The 21,479-nt window shown below is 43.7% G+C and overlaps 1 protein-coding gene across 1 annotated transcript in view; it reads left to right on the top strand.

The window, feature by feature from the left end:
* Positions 1 to 21,479, top strand: part of LOC138359014 (nuclear receptor-binding protein homolog) — a 122,681-nt gene that overhangs the window by 58,762 nt on the left and 42,440 nt on the right. The window contains 4 exon segments of the mRNA XM_069317571.1: positions 11,716 to 11,856; positions 12,115 to 12,245; positions 13,023 to 13,117; positions 13,718 to 13,801. Coding sequence (XP_069173672.1) covers positions 11,716 to 11,856; positions 12,115 to 12,245; positions 13,023 to 13,117; positions 13,718 to 13,801 — 451 coding nt within the window.

Here is a 21,479-nt window from a genome sequence, read left to right as displayed (position 1 = left end):
GCTCATTGTTATTGGACCATGTAGCCCCACCCCACCCTACCCCAGGCTGGCAGATTATAGAAGCATTTTGACACATGGCCAGGAATGTGGTGGGAAACCCTGAGCGGTATCATGAAAACACGCGAACATAGCCAATTTGCTGCAAACTTTCTCAGGCGTGCCTTGATACCAGGAGAAGCTCTCAGTAGCCTCCATAACAAGTTTGGAAGTGGCCAACCTTACCCATCCTAAGGTTACCTTGAGGTGGTTCCCAAGATCAGCGCCTGACTGCGGCTCGGCCTCTGGACAGGCCGCCTGCTTCACAATCTGGCCAAATGGCGTGTAAAGTTTGGAATTTATATGTTTCTGTACCATACTATGTACCATGAAATTTTCATAGCACATCATACACGGGTTTGGCACAGACACGCCCATTGTTAGATTAAACTTGAGAAAGAAAAACAAAAATTCATTATCTGTTGATATTTAAAAATGGGGTATGTATATATATATACATATATATATATATATATATATATATATATATATATATATATATATATATATATATATATATATATATATATTATGTAATTTTGGGAAGAAATAACCCACGACCTGACAGATATAAGCTGGGAAGAACAGCTAGACAATGTAAGTCAATACTTGGAGAGACCAGGCACAGCTGCTGGACCACTGTGACAGATGCTGTGGAAGATGAGCAAAACGCTGGTGTAATATACACAGATTTCGCAAAAGCCGTCGACAAATGTGACAATGGAATTATTGCGTACAAAATGCGTTCAAAAGGATTTATTAGGAAAATAGAACTTCCTAACTCACAGAACCCAGAGATTAATAGTCAACAAAGTAAAATCCGGATCATCCACCGTGAAAAGGTCAGTTCCCCAGAGAACTGTGCTTATTCTGGTAACTTTTATCATCCACATATCAAGACATACGCGAGGATACACCTATAGTACTGTATCATCCTTTGTAGATGACACTAGGATTTTTATGAGACTTGATAACCAAGTTATCACAAGTCGAGGGGCGGGCTTGGTAAACAGAAGGACTCCCAAGCCCTCTCCAGGTATGCTCCACAGAAATACAAAATAAATTTACACTTGGAAAATTAGAGGGACTGGTTTCAAATGTGCATAGGGAAATAACTCCCTACGAGCTCAAGAGGCATGGCAGCAAGTGCAATGCCTCCTGTTAAAAGCAGAGACGTGCTAGGTACACTAAGAGGCAATTCTAGCCACGTGAAGGATCCAAGACTTATCAACACTCTCCCTCTACACATAAGGGGACATGACTGGCCAACACCTCATGGTGTTCAAGAGAGAACTTGATGGAAGCGTGTTGAACAGTCTCGGGCCTCATGTTGATAGAGTTCTCTGAGTGCCTGTTACACCTTTGCTCTTCAAGGGGGGTATTCTGCACATCCTGCCATGCCTTCTGGTCTCATGTGATGTTATTTCTGTGTGCAGGTTTGGGACCAGTCCCTCTACTATTTTCCACGTGTAAATTATTATGTATCTCCCGCCTGCTCTTTTTGCCTCTAAAATAGATTTTATAAGTTATATTTAAATAAATGCTGCTGCTGCTGCTATTTCGTCGCCTGAAATTGCTGTTACATGTCGGTCATCTGTGTGTTTTGTTTACTACTACACCACACCGACTCAACCCCACACCCACACACCACACCCACACACCACACCCACACACCACACCCACACACCACACCCACACACCACACCCACACACCACACCCACACACCATCACACCGGGTGTGGGTGTGGTAGTGACACCTGGGGGCTGGGTGGCCGAATAGACAGCGCTCTAGGCTCGTGGACCTAGGGACCGGGGTTCGATCCCCGCACCCGGCGGAGACAGATGGGCAGATTTTCCTTAACCCTGATGTGCCTGTTACCTAGCAGTAAATAGGTACCTGGGAGTTAGACAGCTGCTACGGGCTGCTTCGTGTGTGTGTGTGTGGAGGAAAAAAATAGTCAGTAGTTACTTCTGTTTTCTAAGAGAAGTTCCGTAAGCAGTTAGTAACAGTTGATTGACAGTTGAGAGGCGGGCCGAAAAAGCAGAGCTCAACCTCCGCAAGCACAAATAGGTGAATACACCCATTCAAAAAAAAAAATAGAAAATTATCTGAAGATAACCACCACACACAGTTACCACCACACACAGTTACCACCACACCAACAGTTGCCTCACCACAACATGTACACTCCCACTGTTACCTCTGTTAGAAATATTGCCGGAACAGAGGTGGAAATCTTCAAGAAGCATAGAGACACGCCCTGCAAGACGTGCCGGAGCAACCAGGTTGTAGTGGATACGTGGGCCTGCGGGCCGCTACAAGCAACAGCCTGTTAAACCAAGTTATCAAAAGTCGAGCCTGGCCCTAGGCCGAGCTTGGAGAGTACAAGAACTCGCCACATCACGTATACACCCCACTGAACACAACACCTACACCCATCCACACCCAGTGTTGCCTCCAGCTCACAACAATACCTATCAGCCAGCAACACTAAGGTGTTGCTGGCTGAGGTCAAATTATCTTGATAATATTAGTGTAATATTAATATGATGACGCTTTGATTTGAGTGTGACGGCTCGTCATTAATTGACATTTATATTATTTTATTAGTGTAATTTGTTCATGTTAGCTTTATTCTCACCTTGTCTGTTTTCCCTTTCTGCTTCTTCCTTTTGGTACGGATCTCTAGTTTCAGGTTAGTATCAACATTTGTATTGTGTGTGTGTGGGTTGGGTTGTGTATGGAGTGAGTGAGTGTGTGGGGGGGGGGTTGTGTATGGAGTGAGTGAGTGTTGGGGTTGGGTAGTAGGAGTGAAAGAGTAGGGAGGTGGTGGAGGAATGTCAAGGTAAGTACTGGTGTCAGTGACAAGAGTAAGGGAGGGTGTGAACGGTGGTCACTGGCATGTGTGAAACTCTTGACCCACCTGCCCTACTACCACCCACCTGTCCTACCACCCACCTGGCCCTACCACCCACCTGGCCCTACCACCACCCACCACTGCTATAGGTTCATGTTATCTCACATTGATCACACATTGCCTCTTACATGAATTATTACAAGGCTCGTTATTCTCTTTGTGAAAATCTAGCATACCTCTTGGTCTAATTTGTTTGTATTAATCTGACTTTTGGACGTTTGCCAAGTTTGCGATTAAAGTGTTAGATGCCCATCTACAGACCCACGAGATGAGTGTTCTTTTCTGATCCAATGTGAAAAGCACACCCACGTGTCAGGTCGCCCTCGAGTGTAATAGTTAACACAGTAACATCCTGAGCCTCCGTCGTGAAAAGCTCAGTCCTCCAAGGTACCGGAGCAAGCACGGTACCTTGCATTTCTCATCCTCATTTCAGACATTGTCAAGGATATAAACTATAATACTGTATCATCATTTGCCGCTAAAATTAGGATTTTCATGAGAGTAGACAATATAGAGGACCTACGACACCGCAAATCTGATGTTAACCGAGTCTTTCAATGGGTCAGATAATTATATGATTAATGAAGATAAGTTCCAGCTTTATGGAAATACGAAAATATAAAAACGGAAACAATATATAAAACGCAGTTAAATCAAACTGTAGAACGAAAACACAATGTAAAGGATCTAAGAGTATTCATGTCGGAAGACCTTAAGTTTAAAGAACACCTTAAAGTAGCTGTCACGATTGCAAAAAAAAAAAAAAAATGACAGGTTGGATAACAAGACCTTTCCAAACAAGGAGATGCCATACCAATGCATACCAATGATGATACTCTTAAAGACACTAGTGCTCTCTAGGTTAGAATATTGTTGGACACAAACAGCTTGTACTTCTTATCATCCTCAGACTGTAAATCTGATCTTACATGCCTCCTGATCAGAGTTTAAGTCTGACCAGGGAGAGTCTAGACCAGCGTCAGGTGTGTGCTCTTACGCTTACCTCTGTTGTCTTACCTGTATGTGTATCTATATGACATGAGCAGGGAGCAGGGGTGCCATAAGCACAGAGAACACTGAATAAACATCAGAGGTCCGCGGTTGTTCAACATCCTCCCAGCGACTATAAGAAATATTGCCGGAACAACCGTGGACATCTTCCAAGAGAAAACTAGATGGTTTTCTTCAAGAAGTGCCGTATCAACCGGGCTGTGGTTGATATGTGAGCCTGCGGGCCGCTGTAAGTAACAGACTAGTGGACCATACTCACAAGTCAAGGTCCTGGCTTAGGGCCGGACCTGGGAAGTAGAAAACTCCCAGAACCCCATCAAGCAGGGACCATGCCTAGTTCAGTATCAGGTGTGGGCTCTTATTTTTATCTCTTAAGTCAGACGAGGAAGCACGTCTGGGTATATCACTTGCAGCTTATTGCTGGTCGTTCAGATTCCTTTTACATAGGTGTTGAACTGTGTGTGGTAGCGTGAGCCACATTGGCCGCCACATTGGTTGAGCGTGAGTCAGTTCCTCAGACGCTGGGTCATGTACAATCACGTATCTGTGGTGGTGGATGATACTATAATGGCATCACACCCAGCGAAGGCCACCTTCACCTCGTCTGACCTACTTGCCTCGCTTCACTGCAGGTAACTGCTGTGGTTTATGTGGCACACCATTTTGTCTGACCTAATTTCATGTCCAGAAGCGTCAGTTGTCAGCGTGAAGAAGCGTGTTAGTAATTGTATCGCTGTACACAGTATGTGTCATAGAGGACTAATGTAACACATGACACACACCGGAGTACCTAAACCTCTGGCATCGACTCACAACACCTCAACTGTAATTCTTGGAGCGGAGACGAGATGTTATAAAATGCACACGATAAATACTGAAAGAACAGGCATAACAAATTTCATCATACTGGATGGAGAGTGATGGCAAAAAGTATAAAATAAATCACATGAAAAGTCAGGATTTATTACTATGGTAACGGTGCACGTATGTAGTCCCTTTGTGTCTCTTAGTTCATGTACAAGTTCGCACAACTTGTTTACCTGTGTTTGGTTCCGGGGATCAACGTCCCCGTGGCCCGGTCTCTGACCAGTCCTCCTGTTTGGTTGCCTGGTCAACCAGGCTGTTGGACACTGCTGCTCGCAACCTAACGTATGAATGGTTGATCAGGGATCCTTTAGAGGTGTTTATCGAGTTCTGTCTTGAACACCATGAGAGATTGGCCAGTTATGACCCTTATGTGTAGCGGGAGTGTTGAAAAGTCTTGGGCCTTTGGTGTTGATAGAGTTCTCTCTCAGCGTTCCTGTAGCAGCTTGGATTTAGACAGGGAAAGTCGTGTCAGAACCCTGATGGAGTTGTATATTAAGGCTATTACAATACGACAAGAAAAAGAAGGCTAGATAAATTGTTTTTTCATGGACTGTCAAAAAGCATTTGATATTCTTCTTCACTTTATAAGATACTGGTGCTTTCTTGGGTGGAATATTATTGCTCAATAGCAGCCTCATTCAAAGCTGAGAAGTTGCTGACCTGGAGAACATGCTCACTTCATTTACTCCCTGAATTCAATCAATAAAACAACAATTTTATTGGGAACGTCTAAAATTTCTAAGCCTGTATTATCTCGGAGTGCAGGCGAGAGAGATACATAATAATTTACACTTGGAAAATATTAGGGGGACTGATTCCAAATTTGCACTCGGAAATAACTAATTTTGAGACTAGGAGGCATGACAGCCAGTACAAAATAGCCCTGTTGAAAAACAGGTGCAATCGATACGTAGAGAGAACTCTCTTAACATTAGGGGCCCAAAGACTTTTCAACACACTCTAAACATAGTGCCACAACTAGTTGACCTCGTATGGTGTTCAAGATAGCGCTTGATAAATGCTTCCAAAGGATACCTGAACAACCAGACTGATTCACATGTCAAGATTCACATGTTAGATGCACTTGCTCAACCTTAGCAAGTGCGTCTAACAGCGTGGTTGATGAGACCACCATGCAGGAGTCGTGGCCAGATAACGGGCTGCAGGGACGTTGATCCCATAAACCAACATAGTGTAAACAAGTAAGTTAAAACTCTGATATCTGACCTTCCCGTTCTTGTGTAATGTTTGTACTGCTTTCTGCTCTCCTTGTGCTCCTTACTCATTTTGCTTCTCTGATTTTCTTTGCCATCTTTCTCTCTCCTCCTTTGACATGTCTCGGCTAATGAATGCCCCATGATAAGTAATTCTGTCCCTCAATTTCCGCCTTACAGCCAGTATATATTTCACAATCAACTTGAAAATGGTCCAGGACGGACAGAAACGTCGTCGTCCCTTCACCTTCTAGTGTGTGGTATGGTCAACATATTTCACCGGAGTAATATTCTGAAGAATCACTTTCTCTGGTTGTTTCCAGCCCGTAGAGTTGTGTTCAATTTTTCCGGTTGCCTCATTAGCCTGTATTTTGGTCAGAATTATTTTAATATCTTTCTGGCCCTCCCCCTCTCTCTTCGTTATCAATATATATATCTCTGGCTCTGGTAGATTATAGATTACAGCTAATTTCCCCATCTCCCGCCTTGTACATTTCACAACCTGCTGGCTTTTTTGCAGCATTTATTACTGTTACCTATCTACCTTGTGGCTACCTTGTGGAAGTTCCCAGGATCAAGATCCCCGCGATCCAGTATATGATCAGGTATCCTTTGGAGGTGTTTATCGATTTTTCTCTTGAAATCCTTGAGGTCGGGCAGTAATTCCCCTTATGTGTAGTTGGAGTGTGTTGAAAAGTCTTGATGTTGATCGTTCTCTCTCAGCGTACCTATTGTACCCCTGCTTCTCAATGGAGCAATTATGCACATCCTGCTATGCCTCCTGTTGCTTGCCCTCTGATCCTTTAGCTACTTCGGCAAATGTTTTGTCTGGTCTTACATTGCTGTATTAGTAACATTCTCTACCTCAATAGAAATAACAGATAAAGTAGAGCCATCTAAAATAATTTTTCTGTCAAACAGAATGCAAAGTGTAAGTCAGTCAAATAAAGCAGAGTACAAGCTCAGTGAAAAGCTCTGTACCTGATCACCTAGGCTGTGATTCATACGTCAGGATGTGAGCAGCCGCGTCCAACAGTCTGGTTGACTACACGACTAACGCGGCCTGGTCAGAGACCGGGCCGCGGGGCGATTGATCCTCGGAACTACCACAAGATAGGTGTTATAGCCACCTCAGGGCAAAGCCCTTGCACCACTGCTTTAACTTATTTTCATATCACATATAAACAAAAACACAAGTCACAATTTCGTGTCATCTTTTAGAAGATGACAAAAATCAGCACGAAAATGACTTTGTAAAAGACATTGAAAAACTACAAGCGGATATGAATAGTTTTCGATTGTGCAGGAGAAAATGACATGATGGCTAACAGTGATAAATTCCAGGTATGTTAAGAATGAAAACCTCAAACAAAGGAATGCAACATGGAAATGATACTGGGAATAATGGTGTCTGACACACAGAAATTACAATAGCGTGATGCATCATATGAACAAATCCACAAGGGCCGTGACGAGGATTCGAACCTACTTCCGGGAGCATCCCAGACTCTGCCTTAATCGACTGAGCTACGACATGGTCAAAAGATGGTGGATTTGTTCAATGGTGTCACGACCTAACCTTTAGAGAACATGAGCAAGCAAATATAGCGTCAGCTAGAAAAGTGATAGAATTGATTACGAGAATCTTCAAATCCAGGGATCCCATCACAATGCTAATACTATTCAAATTACAGGTGGTTTCCAGCCTTGAGTACTGCTCGATACTCACTATCACTTTCAGAGCAGGAAGAGATTGCTGAAATAGAAGGAATACAGAGAACATGGCACGCAGACACATGATAAAGCGCCTATTGGGATCGTCTCAAAGCTCTCAACATGTACTGTCGGGAAAGGAAACGAGGGATGAATCAAATAAAGGTACATAGAAAATACTGGAGGGCCAGATCCCAAAATACCACAGTAAAATAACAACATAGTGGAGTGAACGGTGTGGCAGGATATATCCATTGAAGAATATTGGTGTCATAGGCACAGAGAACAATGTAAGAACATCAGAGACAGTTTTCTGTGTTGTCGGACCAACCAGGCTATAGTGGATATGTGAGCCTGCTGACCGCTCCCATAAACAGCCAGCTGGACAAGCTCTCACAAGTCAAATCTGGCTCCGGGTCGGGTTTGGGAAGTAGAACTCCCACACTCCCATCCGGGTACGATCCACGGATTTAATTAATACTTAAAACAAATTTAAAGTAAATTAAAAGGTAAAACTCTGGATAATGTTTACAGTAGGGGCGTTTGCTTGAGGTTCAAATATAAGACTCGAATAAATTACGTGAAAGATGGTCATGTGTAAATTGGAGAGGAGCGTCGCCATGGTAACGGGAGGAGAGCATGGTAGCGGCAGCGCTGCCAGCCGTACTTCCCGCCTCTGCCAGGCCTAAAATGAGAACATCAATTTGATAATCCATTAATCTGATGCCTTTTGTCTTGTTATCCCTTAATTTGCAAATTTCTATCAGGTAAAAGTGGTAATTATTTGTGCTAATGGATGTACTAATGGTAACGATTATTAATTAGGGACCCGGTAGAACAGTCGGGTTCGTTCTCGACGCACAATCCAGAATTCCGGGTTCTAATCTCCGGTGGGACAAAAATGGTTGGGCGCATTTCTATCACCTAATGCACTGTTCACCTAGCAGTAAGTAGGTACTCAGTAGTTAGTCAGCATATGGGCTTGCATCCTGGGGGGGGGGGGGGTCAGTAATTCGACCTTGGGGGACGGGGGTGTGGCCTCGATATAAGCCTAACGTGTATGAATACACTCTGGCTTCCTGTCCCCGCAACACAATGAATTATTATATTAATGTAGCACGCACATGCGCACAGGAATACGAGGGGTCATAGATGGAAACTGGAGACGCAGGTGGGGTCAGAGACGCCAGACAGAACTTGTGAGTGTTAGAGCTGTCAGTTAGAGGAATTGGTTAGAAGTAGAAGTCGCTGAAGCTAATTCGATTGGGGGAAAGAATACCTGGTAGGGTAATCCAGTGGATAAGGGAGTACCTAAGTAATAGGAAGCAGAATTATCACTTTATTAATTCTGCTAGAATTTACCTACTTTAAACTATCTGCTAGATTAAGGACCTGCCCGAAACGCTGCGCGTACTAGTGGCTTTATAAGATTGTAAATACTATGCTATGTATTCTCTCAAACCCAATGTACCTTCTTGTATATAAATAAATAAATAAATTAATTAATTAAATAATTAAATAATTAATTAAATAAATAAATAAATAAATAAATAGTTACTTACTTACTTACTATGACGGATGAGACCTCAGAATGGCGTGATGTCACCAGCGGAATCCCACAGGATTCTGTACTCTGACCTGAACTGTTTCTAATATACGTTAATGATCTTCCAGAGGGTATAGACTCATTCCTCTTAATGTTTGCTGCTGATGATGAGAATGATGATGAGAAAGATTAAGACAGGATGACAGCATGAAGCTACAAGGAACCCTTGACAAACTGAAGGAATGGTCAAATAAATGGCCACTAGAATTGGTGTAGGGCACAGGGAGCTAAATGTATGCTTCGAGGAAATTTGTACTATTTTTTATAGTCTGGGAAAAATAAAGCTAAAATCAAACTTAAATATTCCTAGTCCAAGTATAGCACATATATGTACAATATATTAGACCTCGGATAGTGTGTATTAGGCCTAGGATGGTTAGGTTTATAAAGTTTTATAAATATAAAGCCTTTTCTGGTTTGTCCAAACTTAGTAATACAAAAGTCTATCTTCTGATGGTCCGTCACGACATATGTATACTTTCGACAACATAGTTACTAGTTTTTACTAATAGTAACTTTTTTACTAAGTTACTTAGTAGTACCTAGTAAGTGTTTTCTTTTTACGAGGATGGGCTGGAGGAACGAGATTTACGCCCAAACAAGGGGACATGGATGGCAGCAGGAAAATGGTTTCGACGGCAGGCTTGTGAGACGGATGTACAAAAATCTGTACATGCACAGATTTTTGTTGCAATATATGGTTGCTTACACAGTCTGCTACGACCGGAGGCCCGGCCTCTGACCCAGCCTCCGACCCGGCCTCCCGGTTGGTTGTCTGGTCAACCTGGCTGTTGGATGCGGCTGCTCGCAGCCTGATGTATGAATCACAGGCTGGTTGATCAGGTATCCTTTGAATGGGTTTATTAAGTTCTTTCTTGAACACTGAGAGGCCGGCCAGGTATGCCCCTTATGGGTTACGGTTGTGAACGTTCAAGAGGATGAGCTGCATGGCTGCTCTTATTTGAAATCCATACAATTAAAAAAGGCCTCCAATTGATACGAAATAGGTCTCCTTCAGACATCATCCGCAGTAAAGGAGTTAGTTGTGCAATTTCGCTCATTTGCATATGCCCTCTTATGTAATAGATGATGGTAGAAAATTTACCCAAACCTGCACCACAACTGCTACCATCACCACATTTTGCAGTTACCATCACCACATTTTGCAGTTACCATCAATACAACCATGACACCACAACTGTAGCCACCAACCTACTCCACTTTATCATTCTCCTCCACCATATCTTCTCAGCACCACCACTTAAAAATTGTAAACCTAACCTAGAGTCAGAAAAATACTTATGTTTATGTTGCCCTAGAGACCTTGCTTATATGGCATCAGATAAATTATGTACCATTTAGCCAATAACGCCCGCCATTCTCTCCCAGCTCACTTGGTATGACTCATTCACCCATTTTCCACAGACACTCATCTGTGTGTTTGTGTACTCGCTGAAGTATGTTTGGTGGGGTTGAGCTTTTGTTACTTGATCTACCCTTAGCATTCCATCGACTTGTGTACAGGTTCCTGAGCCTTTTGGATATCTTCATTTGAAGCTGTGTATGAAGTCTGCCTCCACCAGTTTACTTCTTTGTGTATTACATTTGTTCACAATTACAATAATGAAAAAATTACTTGTAATACCTATATGTCTGCCTCATTTGAGTATAGAATTACTTGGTTCCATCTTTATTCACCTAGATGCAGACACAACTATCTCATATTTTGTCATATTTACATTTAAAATTATGTAATATCTTCAACAACTTACTTGTCTAACCCATTAGGCTTGCTGACAACTGCTTCTTTGTCTACTTTGTCAGTTCCCCAAAAATAGTATGTCTTTTTGATGATCCTCATATTCCTCTTCACTTGTGTAACAAGTTCTAATTCTCTCAGTCTTTCGTTGTTTTCCCTGAGCTCAGGAACGAGCCTTGTTGCATATGTTTGGACCTTTTCTAGTTTTGTCTTGTATTTATTTTGGTAGGTGTGTGTATGTGTGTGTCATCTAATTGTAATTACCTAGTTGTAGTATCATTAATATCTTTCCCTTAAAGTCCTTCATCCCAGTTGATCCTCCCAAAAAATGTCCTTTAAAATGTCATATCATCCACTTTTAACTCAACTTCGTACATAGCACATAGCAAATTTAGTATCCTACCTAAAGTATATTATCACACTTCCCAGTAGAAGCCTCTGTTTTTATTATGACATGCTGGCCCAGAGATAGCTTTTCCAACTGCTCCTGTGCGATCCAACCATATTCAATCTTTTGGTTCATACGTGTATTAGAAAAGGTCTTGAGCCCGAGTATAAAATATTATACTCAGTAGCATAATATTTTGCAGGTTCGGTTTAGTGAGCGACGAAACTTCCGGGAGCAAGAAGAGAAAATTCGATTAGTGTTTGATAACCTAACCCAGCTGGACCATCCCAACATCGTTAAGCTACACAAATACTGGATTGACAGTAAAAACGACAAACCTAGGGTGTGTGTTTATTTTTTAATTATTTCTTGTATGCGGTATTTGTATACTGAAAGTTTTATTAATATGTAATATTTCCTAAATTCATTTAATTACATGTATAGTAATTTTAATATAAATAAGTAAACTATGGTATTTGAACAAAATCAAATAATGACTATAAACAATATAATTTATAATATAAACCATAAAATATTGAATATAAATATTAGCATTGGCATTAGCATTGGTAGCATTGTGCTCATGATACTTTTGTTTCAGGTTGTCTTCATCACGGAATATATGTCTTCAGGGTCACTCAAAAAATTTCTAAAGTTAACGAAAAAGAATGTTAAGAAATTACCCCTTCAATCTTGGAAACGCTGGTGCACACAGATCCTCTCAGCTCTCAGGTATGTTTCTGCGACACTCCATTCTCCTGGCTCAGGCTAGCAGCTAGATAGTCACCAGGGTTGATGAGTGGTTACTGAAGACCCCGGGTTATGTACAGAGTCCTCAACCTAAACTAAAAGAGTAGAACTTATTGATTGGAGTGCGAGATGGATTAGTGGATGTTGTTCTTAGAAAAGTTTGCTGCAAGATATGTTTTGAATATGCTTGTATATACATATATATTCATTTTACATTGATGTCATTATTGTACAATATCTTTAAGTTCTCTCTTATTTGTTGTAGTTGAGAACGACAGTTAATACATTACGGAAGTTTCCCTTAATACAAGTCCTCTGGCAATGCAGGACTCATTCCCTCATATCATTAACCCAGTTTGAGTTTTCCTCCAAGTTTCTCCCTGGTAACAGAGGCTGTATGGCCCCGGCAGTCTGGCAGGCCAGCAGCCCATAAGCTGGCGGGGCCACAGGAGGTGGAGGAGTCGTGTGCTGTGTGCGAGGCCAGGAGTCTCCCTCACCCACCATGTCAGTCCTCACTCTGGTGTCTCACACGCTGTGTTGTTGGCCTCTCTTCCGGGCCTGTCACTGCCTGATCACATGGATCAGGTGGTGTGTGCTGTTATTAACCATGAACCACTGCAGGGGCACATTGTGTGAGCCTGACCATAGTTGGGACAGTGAGTGGGTGGTGTGGAGTGTCTCCCAGGCAAGGCTATGAGGGATCTGCTGCAAAAGCCTACCTGGGGGGCCTATTACCATTCACTATTATATTTGTTACAGTTACTTGCATTCGTGCTCCCCCCCTATCATCCACGGCAACCTCACCACCGACACCATATTTATCCAGCACAACGGCCTCGTCAAGATTGGCTCAGGTAAAGTTATTTACCAAATACTTTTTGGTTGATGTAGTTTTAAGGAACTAGAAAATAAGGATTATTTTATCACGAAAATAGTGGCTTGAGATGGGTGCTACCCGAAGTTGAAAATTGAGAGTATCTTATGTAAAAACTGTGATGTGACTTGGGACTTTGTGTGTGGGTTTTTGCTTATTGTGGCTGAATCCTCATGAATGTAATGTCATTGTCAAGGGGGGCGACTTGGAATTCGTCAAGTGTAGTTCTGTCCCGTGTGTGTCCGTCACTTTGGTTTATCCCACGAACAGCGTGTGCAGATTTGCAGCGCTGTTTGGTCATCAGCACTCTGGGTCACAACATGGCTCACACAGGGACTAACCAGGGGAATGTGAGCGTGGTTGTGACCAGGGCTGGCTGATGGGGGGGCGGTGAGCTGAAGGTGGCCTCAGTGCATCCTGGTTGCTTGGAGCAGGACACCCACATTGGTAAGTCTGGGCAAATGTTTCCCCTTAGACAGCCAGGGTGTGTTCTGATACATCAACAGCTCACTGAACACTGAGGGTTGCGCTTCTCAAGTCACGGAAGGAAGGAAAAACTGACAAAGGTCCTGTTTTGCAGTGGCACCAGATCAGATCCACTCCCATGTCAAGACCTGCAGAGATGACATGAAGAACATGCACTTCATAGCCCCAGAGTATGGAAGTAGGTGCTATTTTCTTTATTAAAATATTTTTTTAATACATGTTTCAAGGTGGTATATATTAGTAGAAACAGTATAATATTTATTTATCATAAACTTATATAAGTACAGTATATGCCATAGTATGGGATTTTGGGATTCTTTTAAATTAAGCACCACTGGTTCTGACTGCAATGGATGGGGAACTGCTTGGGCACAACCTTGTCCATGTAGACTGCAGTTTGGTTGGTCACTGTTTATTGACCTATCACTGCCTACAGGAAGTTGGATCTGGCTCTTGTGCCATCCATCTCCAGCAATTAGTACCTGGTGTATACTGTATATAACTTACAGAAGCATTTTAATGCATTTTCATGCTTATTCTTTAAACTGTGGAAGGAGCTTATATTCTATCATTACTTGTAGGGCATTCTACTTATTTACCACCTGCACTGCACCATCAGCATCTGTGTTGGCTGGGGCTGTGCCCAAGTTGTATTAGCTGCTGTTTTGCGGTGAATTGGCAAATTCCTTGGAAGTTTTCCATGCCTGCTGGTTTGCAATTTTTGGTAATTTCCAGGTGGGTGCTAGGTATATCTTGGTGCTGCTTGCTTTCCTGTTTTGTCTACTTCACTATCTGGAGGAGGCAGTGGATCATGGTTTGTCTGAAGCGAATGTGACTTTTTTGCTGTATCGTTTATTTTGTTTGTGGCTCCTAGTTGGGTTCAGGGCTATGGCGAGTTGGTACTCCGATTCCCTGGATTCTTCTAACCCTGATGTCCTTGAAAGTGGACCTACCCGAGTCGCCAGCTTTAGCAAGTCCCACTTCTTATCTTATAAGTGTAGGCCATCCTTTGGACGCTTATCCTGTCATGGGCTCCCAGTCTGGGTATTATTCCCATATTTGGTATTTGCTTCACAAGTACATTTATCAAGCCTTACATGTTGTGTGAAGATGGCTTATCTTGGTAACTGGCTGGTTTGGGTTACCAGCCAGTCCACATGCTAGCCGTGGATCTGGTTCTTTCTCAACTTGCCAGGTTCTTAGTGAACTAGCAGTAGTCCCAGTTAACTCCATCCCATGTTCAGACTTAGTTGGATCTGGTTTATAATTAACATTTGACTTCTCTTTCTCTACCTCCTGCAGCTCAGCTCTGCCTGCAGCACCTTCGCTGTATGGTGTTGGACAGCTCTTGGTGACTTGATGGTTATTTTGCGAAGTTTTGTGGGATCCTAAAATTTGCATATCTGGTGTTTTCCATGGGCAGAGTTTGACTTTGGAGAGTTGTGTTGGTTCCTCTGGTTTTGCCACTGCCGGGACCATTATGTTTGGGCCCCATTTGTTCTTTATTGGCTTGTGTGTGTGTGTGTGGTTTTGTCTTCGAGCATTTTGAGGCTCAGTTCCATGGCGCCTTCCTTCCCCATTGCTCGGTGTGTTCACGGACATCTCGACTCTGGCTTAGGATTTTGTGATCAGTGCTCTCCAAGCCTCCCAGGGTTGTTGGTTGGGTAATTACCTAAGTGTAGTTACAGGATGAGAGCTATGCTCGTTGTGTCCCTGTCTTCCCAATACCCTTTGTCAAATAACGCTTTGAAACTACTGATGGGTTTAGCCTCCACCACCGGCACTTAACTTGTTCCAACCATCTACCACTCGGTTTGCAAAAGAAAACTTTCTAATATATTTTGTTGGCACCTTTCTTTTCCTTAAATTGAATATGTACTCACCTAGTTGTGCTTGTGGGAGTTGAGCTTTGGCTCTTTGGTCCCACCTCTCAATTGTCAGTCAACTGGTGTACATATTCTTGAGCTTACTGGGCTCTATCAAATCTGCACTTGAAACTGTTTATGGAGTCTGTCTCCACCACATCACTGCTTAATGCATGTGTCCTCTTGTTTGTGAAGTTGCTGACTTTAGGAATCTCTCTGTCAATTTGGTCGATTCCTGTTATTATTTTGTAAATGGTGATCATATTACTTCTTCCTTCTATTTTATAGTGTTGGCATATTTAACGCCTCTAGCCTCTCCTCGTAACTCTTGTTTTTCAGTTCCGGAAGCCATTTTGTAGCATGCCTTTGCACTTTCTCCAGTTCTTTGTTGTGGTTCGAGAGATATGGGCACCATACAACTATGTACTGCATATTCCAATTTTGATCTCACAAAAGTCATAAGCAGTTCTTTTAGTATTTCACTATCCATGCAATTAAAAGGAAGTCTGAAGTTTGAAAGCGACACATATGCTCCTCTCACAATGTTCTTTATGTGCTCCTCTAGTGACAGTTTACTATCCAAAAACTGCTCCTAGATTGCATTCTTTATTAGGGTTCCTTAATACCTTCCACATAATTTGTAAGTTGTCTGAGGTCTATTTTCTCCGATTACACTGTCCATAACATGACATTTATTTACATTGAATTCCATTTGCCACATGACGCTCTAAGCACTTATTTTACCTAGATCCACTTGAAGAGCATGACAATCGTCTGCGTCTCCTATCTTCCCCAGTATCTTAGCATCTTCCACAAACATGTTCATATACAGTAATTCTGTATTTCTTTTGGTAGATCGTTTATGTAGATGATGAACATTACTGGTGCAAGAAGTGAACCCTGTAGTACTCTGCTAGTAACGCTCCTCCAGTCAGATATATTGCCTCGGATTACAACCCTCATGTCGTCAGCTAGAAAATTTTTCATCCATGTCAGAAGCCTCCCTGTCACCCCTCAAGCGTGTTCCAGTTTCCAGAACAGCTTCTTGTGTGGGATTCTGTCAAGAGCCTATTTTAGGTCCAGATAAACAGTCAACCCAACCATCTCTCTTCTGTTGAATCTCTGTGGCTCTATCATAAAAAAAAGTAGATTTGTTACGCAGGATCTTCCTGTTCGAAAACCATACTGCCTGTCTGTTATTAATGTCATTACTCTCCAGGTGTTCTTCCATTTTAGTTTTTTAACTGTTTTTTCTAGTGTTTTGGCACACTACCACACACTTGTGCGACCACCATGTGCACAACAGTGTGCTAGTTTGCTATGGTGTGACAGACCCTTCAAAGGATTTGTCTTCTTCTGGGCTGCATTTTCTAGTTCCAGTTTGACTGCTCCACTGGTATATTCGCTGTATGCCAGGAGGCATCATGTTGGTCCTTCCCACTTGGAGCTGTACTTGATGAGTAGCTCGGCTTTTGGATTCTCGTGGATTTGGTTCTCCTCGTGGTTTACATGGGGGTGTGTCAAACATTCTCGCAGATGATATCCTGCATTTCCATTGTATTACCATGGAGTGGACCTTTGATGACATGTCTCTCTGTTGGCTTTGCAAGATATTCTGTCGTCCTGAGGTGGATATTTTCATGTTGGCATGGAACCAGTGACTTCCCTGTTACATGGCTCCATTACTCGATGATGAAGCTCTCTCAGTGGATGATTTTCAGCTGACTGAACAATGTGGTGGTTCCTCTATTTTTATACTCCTATTTAGTTGTTGCTCTGGCTGTTGTTCAGGTTGGAGGCATTCTTAGGCAGTGTCCCTTTTGAGTCCTTGTTGACCAGCTCTGCCTTGGTTTCTGGTGCTTCTGGCCTGGTGTCTGAACCCGGGCAGTTTTCTGCAGCTCAGAAATGTGGGCACAAAATGTGGGATGTGGGCGCACTGCGGCTGGCACAGCCAGCCTTACTACAATGTAGCGGCTGATGCTTCTCTCTCTAGCTGCCAGTTTGCTTGTTGTGTTTCTTCAGGGTCTTTTAGTTTCCGTTTCTTGTGTTTTGTGTTTTGTGGACAGTGGAGATCTGCCTAGCCTTTTATTAGGCTAGGCTTGGTGATGTTGGTTGTCATACTCTGTTGCCCCCTAGGGTTCACGGCTGCTATCTTCTTGAGGTTATCTTGAGATGATTTCTGGGCTTTTTTTTTTGTAGTGTCCCCGCAGCCTGGTCCTCGACCAGGCCCCCCCCCCCCCAGGAAGCAGCCTGTGACAGCTGACTAACACCCAGGTACCTATTTTACTGCTAGGTAACAGGGGCATAGGGTGAATGAAACTCTACACATTGTTTCTCGCCGGCGCCTGGGATCGAACCCAGGACCACAGGATCACAAGTCCAGTGTGCTGTCTGCTCGGCCGACTGGCTCCTAGACTCTGTCAAAATCTGAATAATTTCTTCATGCGTGATATCCAAACCCCTGTAAATATAACTGATATCAACACAAGTGTGGCAGATCTTGAAAAAGAAATTGACAACATGCCCATGTACTCAGCTCTGGGTCCAGACTCATGGAATTCAGTATTTATAAAGAAATGCACAGTGCCAGCCGCACAGACACTCAGTATAGTGTGGAGGAAGCGCTTGGACACAGGGGAGATGCCAGATGTGCTTATATCAGCAGACATAGCCCCCGCTACACAAGGGAGGGAGCAAAGCATTGGCAAAGAATTATAGGTTAGTTGCACTAACGTTCCACATAATAAAAGTATTTGAGAAAGTGATCAGTTTTTTTCTGAAATAGTTTTACTGTATTTGCCGGCGTGATTTACACACCCTCGCGTTAGCCGCATCCATCTTTTGTTTGGATGTTTTGTCCGGGGAAAAAATTTCGGGGCTGCTTCTCGCCTGTCATTCTACTGGTGTGCACATTCCTGAGCTTCTTGAGCTGCATTTCTATGTTTGGAGCCTTCGCCCCATCACTGCCTCGTGCATTCCCTTTCTATTCTACTCTACCTCTGGACAAGTTTGTTTTCATGTCTCTGTGGCTCCCCTTTAGGTACTTGGTTTCTTCCTGTGTCCCATTATGGGTGTATTAATTGTATTGTTTCGTCCAATTTTACCTAGCCTCTCCATTCCCCTTGGAAATTGTGGGTGGTGGTCATGTCTCCCGGTCTTGAGTTCCCGGGGCAGTCTTGTCTTGTGTGTGAGACTGTGGTCCGTCTGTATATTATTACCCTAGTCTTGTCTTGTGTGCCCCCTGTCCCATCCCCAAATCCTTATCCTGACCCTTTCCCAGTACTATATAGTCGTAATGGCTTAGCGCTTTCTCCTTCCATAATTCACTTCACTTCACTTACAATATTTTGACTCTTACACTTATCAATGATACAGGTCTATAATTGAGGGGGTCTTGCCTGCTGCCACTTTTGTAGATTGAAACTGTTAACCTTTTTCCACACATCTGCTACAACTCCTGTTCACTTGGATGTCTGAAAAATCAGCTGAAGTGGAATACTGAGCTCAGGTGCACATTCTCTCAGAACCCATGGTGAAACTCCATCTGGGGCAACTGCTTTGTTCTTACTTGGCTCCAAAAGCATTTGTTTCACTTCATCTCTAGACACCTCTGTGTTCTAAAGCTGTTCTCTGGAATTCTTATTGTGTCTAGTTCTCTGAAGATCTCATTTTGTACAAACACACTTTGGAACTTTTCATTTAATGTTTCACACATTTTCTTTTCATTTTCCATGTATCTGTCCCCTATTTTCAACCTCTGAATATTAACCTTTACTTGACGTAAAGACAGTTTGACTTTAACTGACGTAAGGGTGCTCAAGCAGCTGTGCTGGAGCCTGAACTTTGCCTTGCTGGTTTATCTGCTTTGCTGGGTTCGTCTTCGGAGGCTGTTCTGGTATCTTCGGAGTGGCCACTTTCACCGCTCTTGCAATTGTCCTGTTCATTCCGCGGTATCCTTGCATTGGTTGCTGCATCTTCGGATTTTTCGGTGCCATGATGCCTTCCTCTTCCCTCGTTCGATGTGTTCACGGCCTCCACATCTCTGGGTTGGGGCTTTGTGACCAGTTCTCACCAGTCTGGTAGGGGTCGTTGGTGCTGTTCTTATGTCAGGCTCACAGCATGGAGCGGGAGTTTGCGGCGTTGTGGCAGGTACTGCACCGGATTTGGCTCCCTTGGGCACGGTGATCCGACTCCATTCGGACTGTTTCCCCGTGGTTCATTTTCTCAACCGCAGGGGGTCCCTTCGGTCTGTGGCTCTTTGGGGCTGGTCAATTTTGGTGACTCTTCTGCTGAGTTCTCAGAATTTAGCTCTCGGTGCTGTTCACATTCAGGGAGTGTCCAGTGTTCTGGCAAATGGCTGTCCCACTTCATTCCTCTTTCCATGGATGAGAGGATGGTCGACACCGCTGCCTTCCTTTGGTTTTGGCGGATGTACGGGCATCCGGAGGCGGACCTCTTTGCGTCCGTGTGGTTTCGGCGGCTCCCGTTATACGTGAGGCATTCTCCGACTGCAAGGCCGTCATGGTAGATGCATTTTGGCAAGACTAGTCGAGGTGGAGGTTTCTGTACCTCTTTTCCTCAGTCTAGCTGTTGCTCCAGGTCTTGGCTCGCTTGGGATCCTCTCAGGAAAACGTGTGAACTTTTCCTGGCTCCATGGTTTTCCAGCTCAGCCTTTGTTTCAGGTACTGCTTGTTCGGTGTTTGAACCCAGGGGTTTTTCTGTGGCTCTGCCTCTTCCAGCAGCTCAAGCCAGTGAGGTAACTCGCTGATTTGTCTTACTGCTCCGCTCTATGAGGCTGGTCTTTCTAACGTGTGTCATTATTTATATAGTGATCAGGTGGCTTCTTTGATGGTGTCCCACCTGTGGTCTTCTTCCCAGTGACAGTATGAAGTTTCTAGGCGGTCTTTCCATCACTTTCTTTTTCTGTGAAGGTTTTTCGTTGATTTTGGACCAGGTTTTTTTGTCCTTTCTCTCTTAGCTTTTTCTGGATCAGCATCTCGTGCTTAATACTGTTGCTTCTCATTGCGCAGCGTTGGCGGAGCTGCTCCAGCATGCGTTCGGCGTGGATGTTGCTTCCGCTCCGTTCTACACGCTTTCTCGTCCATTTTTTCACCTCTGGCAGCTCACGCACTGCCTGAGCCTTCTTGGTCTTTAGACCATGTTATTTCTTTTCTTTCCTCTCCTCACTTTGTTGTGGCCCCTTCAGTTTGGGATTGTTTTTGGAAGGCCTTGATTTTGTTGATCTTTGCCTCTGGGGGAGTCGGGTTGGGGAGGTACATGCTCTCCTCCAATGCTGGCAGTTCTGTTTTTTTGGTCCAGGTGGTCAGTGTGCTTGTTTGCAGCCTTCTCTGTCTTTTCTGATAAAGAATGAGACAGTGGGCTTCTGGAGGGGTCCGTTGGTTGTGGATGCTTGGTTGGTTACGCCAGGGGTGCATCACGTGTTGTGTCCGTGGTGGCTTTGCGCTGCTACCTGCAAGCCACTGGTTCTGTGATGGTGGATGCTCTTAAGAATGGATCGGGTTTCCTTTGTTCCATGTTCCAGGGGTCGTGTGTCTCAGGTTGTCTGCAGTGTCATTAAATCCAGCTAGCCTGCATTCTACCTGCATGCCCATGACGTTTAGAAGTATGCTGCTCTTGCAGCGGTTTTTAGCAACACGTCTTGGGTAGACATTCGGGTGCGGTGGTTTTGGAAGTCTAACAGGGCTTTGGCCACCTGGTATTTAATGAACGTTCCAAGTCCTTCCAGACTGTGTATGGCTTTGAGGCGCCTGTTGCGGCCGTATGTCTCTTCTTCATGTCACTTCTTCATTTTGAGACCTGCGGGGCTACTGTCTCTTGGGCAAGTCTCCCCATTTATTTATCTTTGAGTAGCTAGCTCGAGGGAGTTGAAGGGGCTCCCCACAGAAAACCAGCGTTGAATGTACTGAAACGCTGAAATTTTCTGGGCGAGTCCTGGAGGCTCCCCAACACCCTCCCTCTGGACGGCAGTTT

This window comes from Procambarus clarkii, chromosome 88, assembly GCF_040958095.1.
Source record: "Procambarus clarkii isolate CNS0578487 chromosome 88, FALCON_Pclarkii_2.0, whole genome shotgun sequence".
NCBI classification, from domain to species: Eukaryota; Metazoa; Arthropoda; class Malacostraca; order Decapoda; family Cambaridae; genus Procambarus; species Procambarus clarkii.
The sequence above is the reverse complement of the archived record's forward strand: the minus strand, read 5'-3'. Positions and strand labels throughout refer to the sequence as shown.